The sequence below is a fragment of the Penicillium maclennaniae genome (genome assembly GCF_028827695.1).
Source record: "Penicillium maclennaniae strain IBT 15551 chromosome Unknown utg000005l:1.0-2652337.0:1.0-2654196.0, whole genome shotgun sequence".
Taxonomy (NCBI): domain Eukaryota; kingdom Fungi; phylum Ascomycota; class Eurotiomycetes; order Eurotiales; family Aspergillaceae; genus Penicillium; species Penicillium maclennaniae.
This window is the reverse complement of record NW_026623217.1, coordinates 433,806-451,601: the sequence shown is the minus strand read 5'-3', so window position 1 is coordinate 451,601 and position 17,796 is coordinate 433,806. Positions and strand designations below refer to the sequence as shown.

The window sequence follows — 17,796 nt, the reverse complement described above, 5'->3', positions numbered from 1 at the left end:
GGTGGGGTACAGCACTGCTTAATTGCCTCCCAACCAGGCAATGATCTGGCCGCCACGAACACCGCGGATTGCGATCTCGAGATTGCCCTAACGCTTCGCCAATGATTGCCTCGGCTTTCTAATTCCGAAGAATCTCACCAGATGACTGGACTGGATCGGTGAATTCCCTTATCGGATGCTTCGTCCAGGGCTGCTCATCCCAGGCATTATCGGCCGAGTGTTGCAACGCGCCATTCGGGCCGGGGTTTGGATCTCCCGAACGGGTAACAGGCCTTGCGACATCCAAAAGGAACAAGAGCCTTCCAGTTCAAGGCAGGAGTGAAGTTGAATATCGGCACTCTTGCAGAAGGATTGAATCCCGGGGTCAGAGTCATGCTTCATCCTTGCATACTGCATCACTTGCATCTTAAACCTTGTGAACCTCGTTTGGCACCGTTTTGCCTTTTCTGAGCTCAATTTTTCCGAGCGAGTGGAACGGAGTGGAGACCTTCACTCGTTAGACTCGATCTCGCTCCGTTTTTTCAGCTGGGCTGTCTTACGGCACACACGGCTCGTGAGTGCAGAAAAAAAAATTGCTAGGTGGATACGGAAGACCCATGGAAGATGCACGGAAGAGTCCAGTTCGGTACCTAGGCAGCGTATATGCCCCGAAGCATTCGTACGACGGGGTACAGGTACACAGAGGAAGACAAGCAATCTACTGAATGAAATGCTAAATTTATGCTCATCCATGGCACCGAGAGAGGACTAGGGATCTCCTCGCTTTTGATCTTCTTTTTACACCTAGCATGTCCCTTTGAGTGTCCAAGGCCAGGGATGTGAACCCCGAGACACATGGTCGCCAAGAACTAGGATTCAGCCCGCAAAGAAAATGAGGGCGGAAGAAAGAAAGTGGAAGCTGATAGGCGAGCAGTTGCTGAGCAGCCGGTAGTCCAGACGATGGGCGGCAAGGGAGTCCGGGCAACCAGACTGGGGCCAAATACCCTCTTCCACAACCCCCCCTTTAGTGAAGCGCACATCTATACTACGAATGGACAGGCCGGGGCAAAAGATTGAGAGAACATGCATACTCCCAAGCAGGCGATCGTACCTGACGCCCTCCGCACATGGGGTCCACTGTAGCATAGTCCAAAGAGTGCTAGTCTAGCGCGTGCCTGAGAAACCTGTAATTACGTATTGGGCGCATTACCCGTGCGGTACCTCACTGCCTCAGAAACGGTACCGTACCCTATCTGGAGATCCTCCCCACTTGCGTTGCCATTGCAACAGACCCATCCCTTCAGCTTCACGAGGTTTCTTTCTTCAGTCAGTCCTATTCCACCTTTTCTCTTCTTTCTTGACATTCGACTTCCACCAATTCGACATCTCAACTCCTCGACTATCCCTCGACAACCTCCTCCTGCCCAAACCTTCATACTCCAGGTCTCACAATCGACGTTGGTGAACCTGTACTTCCACCCCTCAGCCACCGTTGCCCACGAGCTGCCGCCCCTCCCAATTGCAGATACCGACATATTCGACCCAAACCGTCCCCCCCGGTATGGCTCTCTAAGCTTCCCCGCCATTGCAAGACAAGATTCTCTGGTTTGAGGGTTTAGGATTCTGGGATTTCGCCGTCTGGCTAGCTGGGAATATTCGACGTCGTGGAGATTCTAAAGGTTGGAGTGGATCGCATTGCAGCGGCCAAGTGGAACTACCGGGAACGACCGCCTCGGGACTGTATTCAGCTGTGACTCTCGCAATTGTACTACGTCAGGATCTGGTCCAGTGTGCAGTTCGACCTCAAATATGGAGCAATCATCTCCGCTGGCGGCCATGCAACCGCCGTCTATGATGTTCGGTCACTGCTTTCGGGCAGAGTCTACTTCGTATCCGTCCTTGTCGGGCTTCGGCCCCAATAGCTTCAATTTCAAGGACCTGTCCATGAAGAAGTCTGGTCCCGACTATTTCAACATGAACCCTCTACGGGCTTCGTCCCCCACGGCCAGCTTGGCTGCCGACTTGTCACAGAATTTTCATATTGATCAAAGGTTGGTGTACGGTCTTTCGGGACAAAGGCTCATTCAACGCATACTGATTCTATTTTAGTCCGCAACTTGCAACGCCCCGCCGCTCTTTGTTCACGTCGAGCATGCTTGCTCATGCCAATGGTTATGGTAGGACCTCCATCTATAAGTACATATGAAAGGTGGTGTGCTAAGACTGAAAGTAGATGATGTGATGACAACCCCTCCGCTGCCGTCGTCCTCGCCTGCCCCAGCTATGGACGTGATGGAATTGTCTCCGCTGCCTCACAAGCCCGCCTTCGTTCTGACAACCGAGATCGAAGTGCACTCGCCGTCACCATATGGCAGTCCTATGGCCTCCCCTTTGGAGTCCCCATTGGCGTCGGGTGCCGCGAGTCCTCTCCAAGCTTCACCTATGGAGGCTCCTCTCCCTGCTCCCGAGTAAGAAGCACAAGGAACAGTCGTGTATTTGAATGATCTAACAGTCTGTAGGAGACGTCGCCCTGGATTCCTTCGACCTAGCCTCGCAAAAAGCAAGGCTGCGTCGTTCCAGCTTGGAATGAATCGACCCACCCAGGAGAGCAAGGCTCCTCCCTTCCGGTTCAGCTCTGCCGGAGCTAAGACCTCCCTGAGCACTTCCACCTCTCTCGAGGATATGTTTGGGGATTCTCCTCCCCAAGAGAGATCCCTCCGCAACACTTCCTCGAACAATCTCGCACCGCCGCGTCTGCGGCCGCCCTTCCACCATGCTCGTAGCAGCGGCTCCCCTGCTCCCAACTCCATTCGCAAGCCCTCCCATCCCTTGATGCGCCCTCGTAAGCAGTGCCGGCGCTCATTGAGTATGTTTGAGCACCCGGCCGATGTTATTGCCGAAAAAGAGGCCAAGGTATCTACAAATGCACCCCTTCAGTCGATCAGCGACATCAACAGTCCGCCAAGCCTCCAGCTTCCTCATTTCGTCCCAGAGGAGAAGGCGGACAACCTGCCTCGCATTAACAAGAGCACCTTCGTGGAGCTGTTGGATGGAAAGTTCAATGACCGTTTCGACCACATTATGGTTGTGGACTGCCGTTTTGAGTACGAGTATGAGGGTGGTCACATAAATGGCGCCCTCAACTATAATGACAAGAACCAATTGGCCGGTGATCTGTTCAGCTCAGTCAAGCCTCGCACCGCCCTGGTTCTGCACTGTGAATACTCCGCGCACCGCGCGCCCATTATGGCGAAATTCATTCGCCACCATGACAGAGCTGTGAATGTCGACACTTACCCCAATCTTTCATATCCGGACATGTACATTCTGGACGGTGGTTACAGTTCCTTCTTCGCCGAGCATCGATCTCTTTGCTACCCACAAAACTACGTGGAGATGAATGCCAAGGAACACGAGTTCGCCTGTGAGCGCGGACTGGGCAAGGTCAAGCAGCGTTCTAAGTTGAACCGCGCTCAAACCTTCGCCTTTGGTCAGCACTCTCCTCAGATGGAGGATAGCCCGACCGGCCGCTGCAGACTCGGCAACCGTCTCCCTTCATCTCCCTTTGCCGAAAGCCCTGTAGCTCAACGGACGCCGGGCCGCCGAATGCTTTCGTATTGATCCTTTTCAGCATTTTCTTTGGAGTCTGATGGTATCAAATTCTGCGTCTTTTTCTGGAGCGAGGTGTTTGTTTGTGGCATTTTGATTTCTTCGGTGGCCTTTTTTTTTGCGTTTCTCCGCCATTTCAACTTTCTTCACCAGTGCCTGATAGCGCAATGGTCGACTCTGCGAGATGACCCTGGATTTCCTGCGCAGAGCGCGGTTTCAGCACTCCTTTTCCTTCCCACCTTTCTCCTACCGACCCGATATCCTGCTGTCGATATCGTCCTTTTCTTCCTCATCCCGGGCTCTCTTTTTTTTTCATTTTCCAGAGTCCCGCACGATTCAGCGATTCCCTTGATTCTCACTCGAAACGATATCCAGCTCCCACTTTTCCCTGCTCGCTTCAATTTTAGCAGCGCCACACAAGCTCTCCAACCTCGGGCCCTCAACTCTTTCACGACAGCTTAAAAGCAAAACCGAACACCTTTCCTATGTTTCCCTATGACTCGATTCCGAACTCCGACCTGCCCACAAAGACGTCCTGGCCATGGCGCCGTTTTCTTTTTGTCCATCCAGTGACGCTTCCTAAGCTGCCACCCCTGGCACTTCCATTCCCTTCAACTACCCAAATTCTCTTTCCCCATCTACTTCCGTTTAATCCGCCTTTGTTTTCTCAATGTACAGATGTTTGAGAACCCTCTTCCTGAGGAATGCACGCCATTCCCCATGCCCTGCATCTTCGACTGTTTTACCGACATCGCTGAGCGTTTTTGATTGCATCTGTCCCCACTGTTCATGTTGTCCTAGGCTGTGTGTCTCAAGGACCTGTTGGGTGATACGGGCGAGTGATATGAAGTGGCTGCCGCTGTACATAAAAGTGACTAATGCCTGGCAACAGAAGTTCCCGCTCTGTGGGATTTTAATAGGTGTGGCTGAAGGCCAGAGCCTGCAGATACCGATTCCTTTTGTGTGAGCAGAATGAAATGAAAACATTCTCAATTCAACGTGCAATCCACTTGTTTGTAGATGCCTAGAGCCCTTTCCCCTGCAAAAGTACCGACGTCCTGCAGAGGTGTCAGCCCCGGCGGCACTGCCCTTTCCTCCTGCGAAGAAAGTCCCACTACAACGACACAACTACCAGGATGGACTCGCAAAAGTCAAGAACTCCCACTTTGCACTGGGAATGAATCAATTCACATTCTCCCTAGTGGCAAGAATCAAAAGGCCCAAGACTGTACGATCGGCAAACGGTGGAGGTGATAAATGACGATTGGCCTTCTCCAAGAATGCGGAGCCTTGATTCGCGGAGTCCCGTGAAATTATGGAGTTCGCCTGTCAGGGCACTCTCCTTCTCCGTGTTTCAACTCGGTTCACGTTCTTTTCTCTCTTTGCTTCTGCGGTGCACTGCCCGACCATTCGTTCGAACTCACCTACTTGTGCCGGCACAGCCTGGTGAACCCCGAGGACCGACCCAGCGTCCTTTGCGAAGTGTCGCCTACCGGTCCCTGTCCAAATCCCTTGAGGACTCGTCATCTTTTGGACCCTTGTCCTTTCCATTCGTTGATTGCTTCACGTACCAGCCACGCAACATCCACTTTGCGATCAACTACAAGTCTTGCGCGCCCCGCTGCAACTATTTTCGGAATAGAGGCAGGGCCCACGTCTGGTCTTGGCTTTTCGCATGCGGTTTCCCCTCATTTTTCTCGATCGCGAACACGATTGATAAGGCCACTTGCTGGGCTTGAAGTTAAGGCTCCGGACGAGAGTCGATGATCGTGTGCCTTGTCGGCTCTAGCTCTCTTCTCCGGAATTTTTGAAATGGGTCCGACCAATATGCCCTTATGGGCTCGCGACGTCTGGGCACGCTCTACAGCGAGCGATCTCGAGTCAATCCCTTCTACGTTTTCTAGCTGGGATAAGTGTATGGCCAAATCCTATTGCAAGTAAGTGCAGTCCTTGGGAATTTCTGGAATGTACAGGACTAATTGAGTACTAGGTGGCCTGTCATCGTCGCTATCATCATTGCCTCTGTGATTGTAATCGCCATTCTCGGATGTATAATTAACTGCCTCTGCTGTGGTTACCAATGTTGTAAATGCTGCTGCAGTTGCTGCTGCCCCTCCGGCCGACGCAGATTCAAGGCGCCCAAGCAACCGAAACACTACGATGATCCAATCTATACACAACCCCCACCTGCTCCGAATCCAATTTATCAACCTCCACAAGCTCCGCCTGTCTATCGCGGCGCAAACACTACGGCTACTTTTGATAGCCCCTCCAAGTCCGCTGCAACCTCTACGATTCATGAAGATGCGCTGCCGGAGATGCCCACTTGGGCTGCTGCTGTCGACAAGCATGTCGAGGATCACTCTCATGAAGATTTGGAGATGGAGCCTTTGAACCCGCCGGATCGCAAGCAGGGCGCCGGCACGCCTATTAATCCTGGCGCTGCCTATGCGGATTATCCTCCTGATCGTGGAACTCCTCCTCTGGCTGGCTACAGAGGCTTCAATTCCACCGATCCTTACGCTCGCCGGTCCCCTGGTCCCGCGGCTGCGTTGGCCGCTACCCAGGACCCACACGGTCACCGTTCACCAGGTGCCTCTCTCGCTTACAACACACAAATTGATCCATATGGTCGCCGTTCTCCAGCTGTTGCATCCCCAGCAGCCGCTGCAGCCGTCGATCCTTATAACCGACGCTCACCCGGTCCAAACGGCGCAATGGACCCCTATACCCGCCGCTCTCCAGCCCAAGGCCCATACGGCCGCCGTTCTCCCGGTCCAAACGCTGTCATGGACCCTTACGGCCACTCTTCACCCGGGGCCCTAAACAACACATCCCCCAACGACCCATACAACCACCTCACATCCCCCATTGGTGCGCCAGTCTCAAGTCCTTACGAACACCAACCTTACGATCAGCCTTACGACGATTACAATAACGGCTACCACGTCGTATCCTCCCCCCCACCAGTAACGGCCTATCGGTCTCAAACAAATTATAGCTCCATTTACGGCTCGGAATCTCGTACCCAAGCCCCAGGCTTCACCCGCCAACCCTCATTCGGCTCAAGTCAATACCCCCCCAACTTATACTTCACAGCCCCACTACAGAGGTACTTCCCCCCTCTATCCCCAACTCCCCGCCTCCGCCCTTCCAGTCCCAGGCTCCTTCAGTGTATACAGCCTACGGATCTCATGCTCAAGATCAAAGTCATGAGTACGGCGTTGCAGTTTCGGACGCGAATCGCGATAGACCGCCCAGTCTGCTCATGAGCGGGCGCAAGCCGGTACCGAATACTTACCGCAATGTATAGGAGCGGATAGTCTTCGCATGATTTGCGTTTGCATTTGCACTTATTTGTTCTACATGTGTCTGGCTTGGGGCTGGGTTCATGATTTTTGATACCATGGTTTTCTTTTTCTCTTCTTTATGAAATGCTCTTCTGGGAGTCATGTCTTTATCTGACTTTTGTCTCTGTATATGAATCTCGTCCTTCCATGATCTTCACTGGACTTCTTGATGTCTTCTTTCTTTGTTTTTCTTAGTAGGGTATGTATCATGGAACGACTGATAGATCTGAAATCCCAGCTTCTCATTTTCGCCTTTCTTTTCTCCAATCTGAAAATGCATGGAATTTGAGTTGGAAAGTTCGATTGAGACTGGACCCAAGTGGGCTTTCTTGTCTCAACAAGAACCAGAATTACTACTATTCCTCCAAGGAGAAATCATATTTCTTAAACGCTTCCTTGAAGGCCTTCGCATCACCCTCCTCCTCTTCAAACGCCTGCGTTGCATCCTTCCAATTCATCCTTCTATCCAATTCCAGCAGCTTCGCCATGACCCTTCTTCCAAATTGCAGATCAAATCTAAAATCAGGCGTGAGTTCAAGTAAAAGCGTTTTCTCCACCGCCTCGGTCTTCTCTGTCTCCTCGGTCTTCTCTGCCTCCTCGTCTGGCTTCTCGCTTTCGCTTTTGACCTGAGGCCCGCTCCAGATCCACACACGGAAGAAATCACCCGGCTCGGTAGATCCATCCGTTGTGGCGGATGTATTTGTGAATCGGGGATACGAGAGATTCTCGGCTTCGACTTTAAAAGCTGCTTCGACTAGCCCCCAGCGAATCAGATCGGATGGCATGGGCAGGAACTGCCAGTGGATGTGGATTCCGCTTCCGCGACTGACTTCCCAAGTGACGGCGCCCAGTTTCCCGGCTGAGCGATCTGTTATCATTTGATGGAGGGAAGACCGATAGCGTTGCATTTCGTTGTATGTGCTTGTGCGGGTTTCCGCGTCTGGGATTGAAGCGATGGTAGGAGAGTGACTGAACGGGATTATGAGCATGTGGCCTGGAAAACCCAGGTCTGGGAAGTAATTGTTCGGCGGAAGAGGGCCTTTCGCAGTTGTAAGGTAGGCTTCGTTGCCAATTGAGGTGATCAGATGCGTTGCAAGATTTGGGTTCGCCAGGCAGAAGAAGCATTCGCCCGGTCCTGGGGGTGGGGCGCGTGGGCGCTTGCGTGGTCTGTCTTCATCTGGGGCGGCAAATCTGTGGAATGATTCGCGCTGGGGTGGAAGGCCTTTGCGCTTGGTTTGAGGCGCAGAGAGTGGTGAAGCGGTCACGCCAGCTGGGACTGTGATTGGGGGCGCTGCTTTGGGGTCGATTGAGAAGGCGTACATTGCTTTTGGCTTACCGCCGAAAGATGCCAGAGAGATGAAGCGGGTGATAGGTTTGGCGTCCGGGCTGTCTTCAGTTGGCATGTGGAAGAATGGCTCGCGCTCGTAGAAGAAGCCGTCTGAGACGGAGAAGTGGTAGCGAGGCCTGAGAGTGGTGGCGATATCGGACACGCATTGGACTTCGGCTGGCATGATGCTCTTGTCTTCGGGTAAGTCTACCTTGGAGCCGAAGCGGATACCCTTGGGCCATTGGTTGGTGATCAAGATATCTGCCCTATGGGTTCCGTAGAGTGCGCGAGCATCTGACTCGCTATATGTAGTCTGGAACTTGCCACTGGCATTTGACTCGGGCTTAGACAGGGCGTCTGTGCTGCTACCCAGGGTACCACCGAGTGCAGCAATGCGAATGCCCTCTGAAGTCTTCAGAGTGCCTCGCTTTCCAAGGAAGTACAAGTTAGGGCAGACCTCGTCGTCGGCCTCAATTTTCTCCACGATTCGGGTTGGCAGTGGCTTGTCGCCGATGGTGAAGTAGGTCGGCAAAGGAACATTGATGCTGCCGTTGAGCAAGCCAGAGATCTCATTCAGCTCCTTCTCTGTTGAGCTGTCGCCAAAGAGATTGCCAACAAGAATGGCAAATGCAAAATTCTGCTTAGCCTGCAAGTTGGCTAATTTGGTGAAAACCGCTTGCAGTTGGCAATTTACACTTCCAAGCACGATGCTGTAACTCTATCAGTATCATCGCGGGTCATGGTCGGAACGCACTCACATCTTGGAAGACATCTTGAAATGTTAAATGCCGAGCCTGCTTTATAACGGGTAGGAAATGACGGAAATTTGCGCTACCTAAATGACAGCCGACATCGGAGAATTCAAGAGTCAATCCGTGAATGTGGTTCAAAAGGGCGTCGAATGCGATGTAGAACGCGCCGCGAGGATCGCAGCGCATTTCTCAAAGGAGCTTGGGCCACCCCGTGACGACGCTAGCTCTATATAGTTAGCGTAGAAATACTAGCCTCCGCGGCCGGAACAAAGTTGCTCCTGCACCGGTCAACTTTTTTTGTATTCGATGCGGGCAGAGTAAAAAGTTCCCCATATACCTTTTTCTCGTCAGCTTTGCCTGTCGATTCTTTCAAGATGGTGGCACAAGGCTCGCGAGCCAAGCCGACCAGGCGCCTGAAAGGAGGCACCGAAACCACAAAGAATCACCGATTCGAGGGCTTTTCTTCGCGCATCGCAAGGCTCAAAATCGACCCGATCCACCGCGTGCGCCGCGCCAGCTTTGGTGAAGAAGATGGCGAGACCACTTCCTATTTCCGGTCTGCCCTCGACCACTGGGCCGAAATGAACCTTACGGACAACTTTTCACAGTTCGTTCGCCGAGTCGATAAGCTCTCCGAGAGTCTCGCCCAGATCGTGTACCACGAAGAGAAGATTATGGGCTTGTTGGTGGAGTTTATCGAAAAGAGGGACCAGCTGTCCATGGAGCCGCTGCTAAGTCTGCTAGCACAGTTTGCGCGAGACCTAGGTGTTCGGTTTGAGAAGCATTTCGCCGCATCTGTGACCCTCGTGGCGTCTGTTGCTGCCACACACCCTGACATCGAGGTCGTTGAGTGGAGCTTTACTTGTCTTGCATGGATCTTCAAATTCCTGTCTCGTCTGTTGGTGCCCGATCTACGCCAGTTGCTGGGTATCATGACTCCGTACCTCGGTAAAGAACGCCAGAAGCCATTCGTCGCTCGATTCGCCGCCGAGTCCATGTCATTCCTGATTCGCAAGGCTGGCCTTGTGTACTACAAAAACAAATTACCCCTCGAAAACGCCGTCACGTTCCTCTTCGATGACATTTCCAAAGCGGCCGAGGATGGAAACAACGTTGAGAACTACAAGGAAGGATTGATGGTCATGTTTTCGGAGTCTATCAAGGGGATCAACTATGGGCTTCATTCCAACGGAATCGATGTCCTCCGTTGCATATTGGACAAGCTTCCCCCGGCCAGCGAAGGACATAATGAGCCTGCAGAGATCGCACACGGAGTGGTGACCAACCTTATACATTCCACTACTCCCGAGACTTTCCCTCCTGTTCTCGATACCATTAAGATGTACGTCGACACTCGGTCTGATGGGTCCCAGAACCCTAATATCCCCGAATGTTCCCGTTTGATCTTTGCCTGCGTAGCAACTCGCAAGGGTCTGAGAATCAAGAACTGGAAGCCTGTCCATCAGGTCCTGGTTACTCTCTTGAAGCAAGTGTCAGCGAGCCCTGAAAAGTACGCGGAAACCATTCCCCAGCTTCTTACAGCTGTTGCTTACGCTCTCCAATTGTCGCCAATGGACGAAATGCTGCCGTTTATGCGAACTCTCATGGACCTGGTATCAACGGGACCTTTATCAAAGTACTTTTTGTTCTTCTGCACGACTTTCTCGGAGTGGGGAGCGGAGCGTTTCCACAGCCTGATGCTTCCTTACTTCCAGAAGTTCATCAACTCATCCTGGGAGGAGCGTGAATGGGAGACTTGCTTGACTTTGCTGCGACTTCACCAGACTGGTTGCATTCAGCCCGAACCTACGAGATCTGGCCATGTCTCTTGCCCAGATTCCTTGAGAACCCGCATCCATGACTCGTTGAAATACCCTTCGACTGACGGGGCTCTCCTTAATGCATTGATTAAGCTTCCAAACGCAGTCTCTCTGTCTGCGGACTCCAGCATGATGGCAAAGATTGTGAAAAAGCTGCACAAGAACATTTTGGCCGCACTGAAAGATGCTGCCTCCGAGAAGACCAAGGATGGATCAATGTTCTACCAGGGACAGGGCTTTAAGACATATGTCGAGCTGGCCAACCAGGCTAATGACCTAGACTCGAGCCTCTGGCAACCAATTCTGACAGCTTCCGCTAGACTCTCTCGCGTGCCTCTTTTCTTGGAGGGTGTTCTTGCATTCATCACATCGCTCCCGGAATCCACACCACTGGGGAACGCTGCTGTGGATGACTTTGCTCGCGACTTGGTTGTCAATCTCGCTAGTCCCTCTCATAGACTGAGGGTGGTATCTCTTCGCATTTTGCGAGAGTTCGTTGCTCGTGTTTCTAAGGATGATCCCTCTCCTATCGACTTGGCGATCGAGGTTGAAGAGAGTGAATTGACACTTCAAAGTGCGAGAATTCTTTCTATGCATATCCGCAAACTGGCCCTTCTCTACCCGCAGATCGTTTCCCAGAAGTGGATGGCTACTCTGATTCCCTACTTCTGCTTCGGTCTGTTCTCGAAGAAGCTGGCTGCACTGTGGGAGGACTCTGCTGCGGCCTTGAAGACTATTAGCGAGCATCCAGAGGGAGAGAAAATAGTCTCGGATTTGTCTATTCAGTGGCTGCAGGAGCGGGACTCTGGTGCCATGGATGCGGCAGATGATGATTCAAAGGAGAATTTCGTCTCTAGTGATTTCCAGTGCTTTAACGCCCTGAAGGTAGAGAGCGTTTCTATTACCAACTTCCAGAACACTGAGGATCCATCTGCTGTCTTGTCACAGCAATTTGATAAGGATCACAGCACTTCAGACCTAGTTCCTGCCACTCCCCGGACCCATGCCTTGCTCGTGTTAAACGCCATTCCTCAAATTGCCGAGAAAAGGTCGCGTCAAATCATCCCCTTGTTTTTGTCTTGGGCACTTCGTGATGACCAGGACGACGCTCCCGATGCCAAGGCCGATGCTGCTGATCCCGATAATATGCCCATCCGATGGGGCTTCCGTGACCGTTTGGCCATGCTTGGCTTGTTCGGTCAGTTCCTGAACCCAAAGGTCCTTTTCAGGGAACCCGAAGTTCACGATGCAGTGCTTGGGCTTTTGTGTCACGGTAACTCGGATATCCAGAAAGCTGCTCTCAAGGCTCTCTTCACCTGGAAGAACCCGCACATTGTGCCATACAAGGAGAACCTTCTCAACATTCTGGATGAGTCAAGATTCAAGGATGAGCTTGCGGTGTTTGTCCACGTTGGTAGTGAAGACAGCTTGATCGAGCAAGAACATCGCCCTGTTCTGCTTCCTGTGCTTCTTCGATTGCTGTATGGCCGTATGATCTCGAAGGCTGGCGCAAGCGCCAGCAGTGCCGGACAGGCCGGTAGACGGAAGACCATTCTGCGGACCCTCTCCCACTTGTCCGAGGCCGACTTTGGACTCTTCATGCATCTTTCGTTCGGCCCTCTTGCGGATGTCAACATTGTTAAGGATGACAAGACGAACTTGGATGCGTTCTCGGAGGAGCTCCTCAGCCCCAGAAGACAAGTTGGTCTGCTCAAGATGATTGACACTGTCTTTGACACTCTTCAGGCCCGCATGATCCCCTACTCCGAGCAAACGATGAATGTTATAATTTACTGTCTGGTGCGGGCGTGTCGGGCCATCTACGATGAGAGCAGCTCGATCTATGTGGACCGCGAGGATGAGAAGACTCTTGCAATTTACCAGAATGTCCGTCAGGCATGTATTCGATGTCTAAACCTGGTCTTCTCCGTTGCCTCTGACCGCGACTGGACACCTTATGTCCGGGTCATCTTCGATGAAATGATCAACGATAGACTGGCGCAATTCCCCATTGAGACCGCCCAAGGTGTCTCCGGTCTACTCCGACTCTTCCACACATGGGCCTCTGCCCCGAGATCCACATTCTACCTGGTGCAGCACAACAAGGATGTTCTGAACAAGGTTATTGACTGTCTTAGTGTTGAGTCAGCACGCGATGAAGTCAAGGTCTTTGTCCTGGAAGAGGTCCTCGTGCCTCTGGTTTTGCTGGCCAGTGGAAAGAAGCTTGCAGAAGATGAGGAAATGCCCGACATACCGGCTGAGCAGATTCGATCTGAAGTCCTGTCTCCCTACCTGGAGCATGCCCTCTCCCACATGGCTCGCCTCCTGAAGAGAGGCCCCTCAAAGCCCGTCCTGTTCGCAGGAGTTAATGCTCTATCTCAGATAGCACCTTGTGTCGAGTCTTCTCTTGAGACATCTACCTTGATCAGCATTTCCACCTACCTTCTCCGACAGCCCCCGGATCGTGTCAATCCCAGAACCAAGTCTGGTCTTCTGAAGATCCTCGAGCACTTCCTGCCCCTGTACAGCCCCAAGGAAGATATTGAGCTTTCTCAGCAGGTGTTTGAGGCTGTGTCGGCCATGTTCGATTACTTCAAGGATGACGCGAACAGAGAGGTCTTGGCACGAGTTTTCACTGCTCTCGCCACCCATGACGAGGATCTCAAGGAAGTCGCGGAACTTTGCGCGGATCTCAACTCTCGCTCCATGAAGCGTCTCGAGCCTGACTTCGAGCGCCGTCTGAAGGCGTTCACGAAGATCAACGAGGAACTGTCTACGACCCTCAGTGCCAAGCAATGGAGACCTCTCCTCTACAATATGCTGTTCCATGTCAAGGACGAAGAAGAGCTTGCTACTCGCTCCAGCGCTTCCTTCGGCTTGAAACGATTCATTGAAAGAGCGGCCGTTGAAGCGGGCAAAGAGGACTTCGAAGCTCTTGTCAACGACGTCTTGCTGCCTTCGCTGAAGTATGGTATCAGAAACAAGTCCGAGTTAATCCGTTCTGAGATCGTGACTATCCTTGGTTACTTTGTGAAGCTGAACCCGGAGAGAGAGTCTGTGAAGGATATGAATGTGCTCCTTGTCGGCGATGATGAAGAAGCCTCTTTCTTCACCAATATCCTCCACATTCAACAGCACCGTCGTCTGCGTGCTCTACGCCGCCTTGCCGCTGAGGCTGGTAAAGGAAACCTCACTCCCACAAACCTGGGCTCAGTCTTCATGCCTCTTGTTGAGCACTTCTCGTTTGACGAGGCCGAGGATGAGAGCGGTCACAACTTAATCGCCGAGGCTGTTGCTACCATTGGTTCCCTTGCCGAATGGTTGGATTGGGCTCAGTTCCGCGCGAACTTCCGCAGATACCGCAGTTACATGAAAAGCAAACCTGAGATGGAGAAGAATATTCTCAGGCTTCTTGGTCGCATGTCTGATGCTTTGTCTAGCGCAATGGATCAAAAGAATGGACCAAAGGACCAAGTCAATGGCGATGCTGGCGCGGAAGCGGACGCAGACGAAATGGATGTCTCTGAGCCGCCCGAATCGCCCGAGCAAATTAAGTGTATGCTCGCCCGGAGTCTCCCCTCCATCGCGAAGGTGTCCACAGAGTTGACTACCAACTTCATCCCATTCTTGACCGACTTCATCCATCACAAGCAAGAGACTGAGATGAGTTTGCGACTTCCGGCTGCCATCACTACGATTAAGCTGTTGAAGATTCTCCCCGAGGATGACATGGCTATTCGTTTGCCTCCAGTCTTACTTGATGTCTGCAAGGTCTTAAAAAGTAAGGCACAAGACTCTAGAGACACGGCGCGAAAGACGCTTAATGAGATTGCTCTTCTCTTGGGTCCTGTCTACTTTGGCTACATCCTGAAGGAGCTACGGAATACCCTTTTGCGTGGTTACCAGCTTCACGTCTTGTCTTTCACAGTTCACTCTATGCTGGTGTATACAACCGATCACTTCAAGCAAGGTGACTTGGACTACTGCTTGCCAGATCTGGTTGCTGTCGTTATGGATGATATCTTCGGTACTGTTGGCCAGGAGAAAGACGCTGCCGACTATGTCAGCAAGATGAAGGAAGTGAAGAGTAGCAAGAGTTACGACTCAATGGAGTTGCTCTCCAAGAACGCAACTATTGGTCACCTGTCGGGTCTCGTTCGCCCTCTCCAGTCGCTTCTGCGCGAGAAGCTCAACTCCAACATCGTCAAGAAGATCGACGAGCTGATGCGTAGAATCGGCATTGGCCTTTTGCGAAACCCTAGTGCCGAGAGCCGTGAATTGCTGATCTTCTGTTACGAAGTCATTAAGGAGTCCTACCAGGACAGCGCAGCCTCTGACAAGCCAGATGTGAAGAAGTCTTACTCCGAGGAGCGGTTCTTGGTTAGACTGCAAGGCGCCAAGCGAGGCGAGAAACGCGGTACTACCTCTTCCCACGCCTACAAGCTGACTCGCTTCGCACTTGACATCCTTCGCGCTATCCTCAACAAATTCGGATCGCTTTTGACCCCGGCGAACTTGGCTGGCTTCCTGCCCACCATTGGTGATGCCATGGTGCAGGCTCATGAGGAAGTCAAGATCTCTGCTTTCCGTCTCCTTTCCACAATTATCAAGCTGAACTTGCCTGAGCTCGATGAGAACTCTCACGTCTATCTCACGGAGGCTGTGAAGATGATCAAGGAATCTCCGAGCACTAACACTGAAGCGGCACAAGCTTCACTGAAGCTGATCTCCGCTGTGATCCGCGAGCGCAAGAGTACCAAGCTCCGCGATGGCCACCTTGCGTACCTGCTCCACCGTCTGACTGCTGATATCGAGGAGCCAGACCGACAAGGGATCACTTTCAACTTCATCCGCGCGGTGATGTCCCGGAAGTTCGTTGTCCCAGAGATGTACGAGCTCGTTGACAGCATTGCGACCATGATGGTTACAAACCAGACGCGGTCTGCCCGTGATCTTGCTCGCGGTACTTACATCCACTTCCTGATCGAGTACCCCCAGGCCAAGAACCGTTGGTCGAAACAGCTTGGTTTCCTCGCGAAGAACCTGGATTACAAGCACCAGGAAGGAAGACAGTCCGTATTGGAGGCGATTCACATGCTTCTTTCTAAGACCGGGCCGGAATTGGCCCAGGACATCATCAGCACATTCTTTTTGCCTGTTGTCCTAGCCATGGCTAACGACGACTCGCCTGAATGTCGCGAGATGGCCGGTGCGCTTCTCGGACAGTTCTACGCTCGCGCAGACAGGGAGCAAATGAAGACCATTTTGACACCTCTGCACTCGTGGCTAGAGCAGACTGACAACATGGCTCTCGGTAGCATTGGTCTCCAGGCTATGCGAATTTACTTTGAGACTGAAGAGACACAGAAGGAAAAGGAGGCTCGCTTCGTCGTTGGCATTCTACCTGGATTGATGCAGCCCATTCTCGACGACCACGAGAATGGAAACTGGGAAACTCTTTACTTCGCCTTGCAGTTATTCTCAAAACTTGGCAAGACAGTCCCCACGCTTGCATTGAGCCCCGACTGTGCATCCATTTGGACTGCCGTCCAAGAGGCCTTGTTCTTCCCCCATACTTGGGTCAAGACCTGTGCTTCTAACCTCATTGGTATGTGGTTGGCTGATGTGGCCAAGACTCACGCCGTCGCTGGGTACAGCAAGATGCCCTTAGCCAGTAGCTCGGGCCTGGTCCTGGATAAGGAGGCTATGATCAAGCTTCTCCGCGCTAGTACCCGTTCTCTACGTACTCCTGGTATATCCGAGGAGCTGGCGATGCAAAGCGTCCGCAACCTGGTCTTCCTTGGCCGTTGCTGTGCTCAGAACGGCCTTGAGTTCCACAAGGCTGGCGTGGAAGGTGTTGAGTCTGATGCCGAAGATGACGAAGAAGATGAAGGCAGCGAGGTTGATGGTGAAGAGACCACGAAGACCACCATCGTCCCCAACAAGTCTGCCATCCACTACATTTTCCGCCAAATTTCCTCTCTTCTGCGCCGTGAGATCATCTCAACCCGCCCCGGGGTCCTCATCCCAAAGACAGCCTCCATCGCACTCCTGGCTGCGCTCATTCATCACCTCAGCGCAGAGCAAATCCGACCTTCTCTATCAAGCATCTTACTCCCGCTGCAACATCTAACCGACTCATCCATCCCGGCGCCTCGTTCCCCAGACGAGACGTTCCAGAATACCTATAAATCACTTGTCTCGAACTGCCACGAGGTCCTGGACTCTCTGCAGAAGAAGCTTGGTACCACTGAGTACATTGCGCAGATGAGCAAGGTGCAAGAAGCCATCAAGGAGCGGCGGGAAGGACGCCGTGTCAAGCGTCGCATTGAGGCTGTTGCTGATCCTGAGCGACACGAGCGTGACAAGAAGAGGAGGAACGATCGGAAAAGAGTCAAGCGTCATGAAAAGGGTCTTGAGCACCGTGGCAAGAGACGTGGTTGGTAAAATATTTCTGCTGCATATTGGATGGCCGGTTTGGTGGCATATAAAAGCTGGCGTCTGGTTACTTTTGGTTTCGTATATACCTAGAACAAATCGATTTCTTTGTACATCTGATCATGTTTCACCTCATAATTTGAGTACATCTAAAAGAAATCATAGAGTTCGAAATAAACTCTCTCCTTTAATGACCATATGCGGCGATCTTCGTCATCTGGTTTCACATGGACTGAAATTTGAGGAATCAACTCTTCATATCCCACGACCTCCTTCAAATTAGATGACCCCGATTTGTAAAAAGCCATCAATGTATCCATCTGCTCATCATGTTCAGTGTTCACCTGTCTCTCGTAGCCCCGAACGCATAGATACTCCAGGCTAACTGGAAGACATTCCGTCAGGTTCGCCATTTGACATTTGTCATCCGACTCTCCGCTGACCCCTTTGGCAAAGTACAACAAAAACTTGATCCCTAGACCCAGCCGTTTCAGGGCTCTAAATTCCTTCAGCGAGCCACC

The 17,796-nt window shown here is 52.2% G+C and overlaps 4 protein-coding genes across 4 annotated transcripts; 3 read left to right on the top strand and 1 right to left on the bottom strand.

The window, feature by feature from the left end:
* Positions 1–1,788: 1,788 nt before the first annotated feature.
* Positions 1,789–3,600, top strand: nimT (putative tyrosine protein phosphatase MIH1; the record flags this gene model as incomplete). The annotated part of the gene is made up of 4 exons (XM_056967066.1): positions 1,789–2,030; positions 2,089–2,156; positions 2,213–2,447; positions 2,499–3,600. The coding sequence occupies 4 exons, from the start codon at positions 1,789–1,791 to the stop codon at positions 3,598–3,600; spliced, it is 1,647 nt and encodes a 548-aa protein (XP_056821820.1).
* Positions 3,601–5,415: 1,815 nt separating this feature from the next.
* On the top strand, positions 5,416–6,901 carry N7477_005402 (uncharacterized protein; the record flags this gene model as incomplete). Its single annotated transcript, XM_056967065.1, has 3 exons — positions 5,416–5,525; positions 5,579–6,612; positions 6,699–6,901. The coding sequence occupies 3 exons, from the start codon at positions 5,416–5,418 to the stop codon at positions 6,899–6,901; spliced, it is 1,347 nt and encodes a 448-aa protein (XP_056821819.1).
* A 393-nt stretch (positions 6,902–7,294) lies between these two features.
* N7477_005401 (CwfJ domain protein) lies at positions 7,295–9,037 on the bottom strand (the record flags this gene model as incomplete). Its single annotated transcript, XM_056967064.1, has 2 exons — positions 7,295–8,975; positions 9,024–9,037. The coding sequence occupies 2 exons, from the start codon at positions 9,035–9,037 to the stop codon at positions 7,295–7,297; spliced, it is 1,695 nt and encodes a 564-aa protein (XP_056821818.1).
* A 354-nt stretch (positions 9,038–9,391) lies between these two features.
* N7477_005400 (uncharacterized protein) lies at positions 9,392–17,284 on the top strand (the record flags this gene model as incomplete). The annotated part of the gene is made up of 1 exon (XM_056967063.1): positions 9,392–17,284. One exon carries the CDS (start codon positions 9,392–9,394, stop codon positions 17,282–17,284), a length of 7,893 nt encoding a protein of 2,630 aa, XP_056821817.1.
* Between the last annotated feature and the right edge of the window lie 512 nt (positions 17,285–17,796).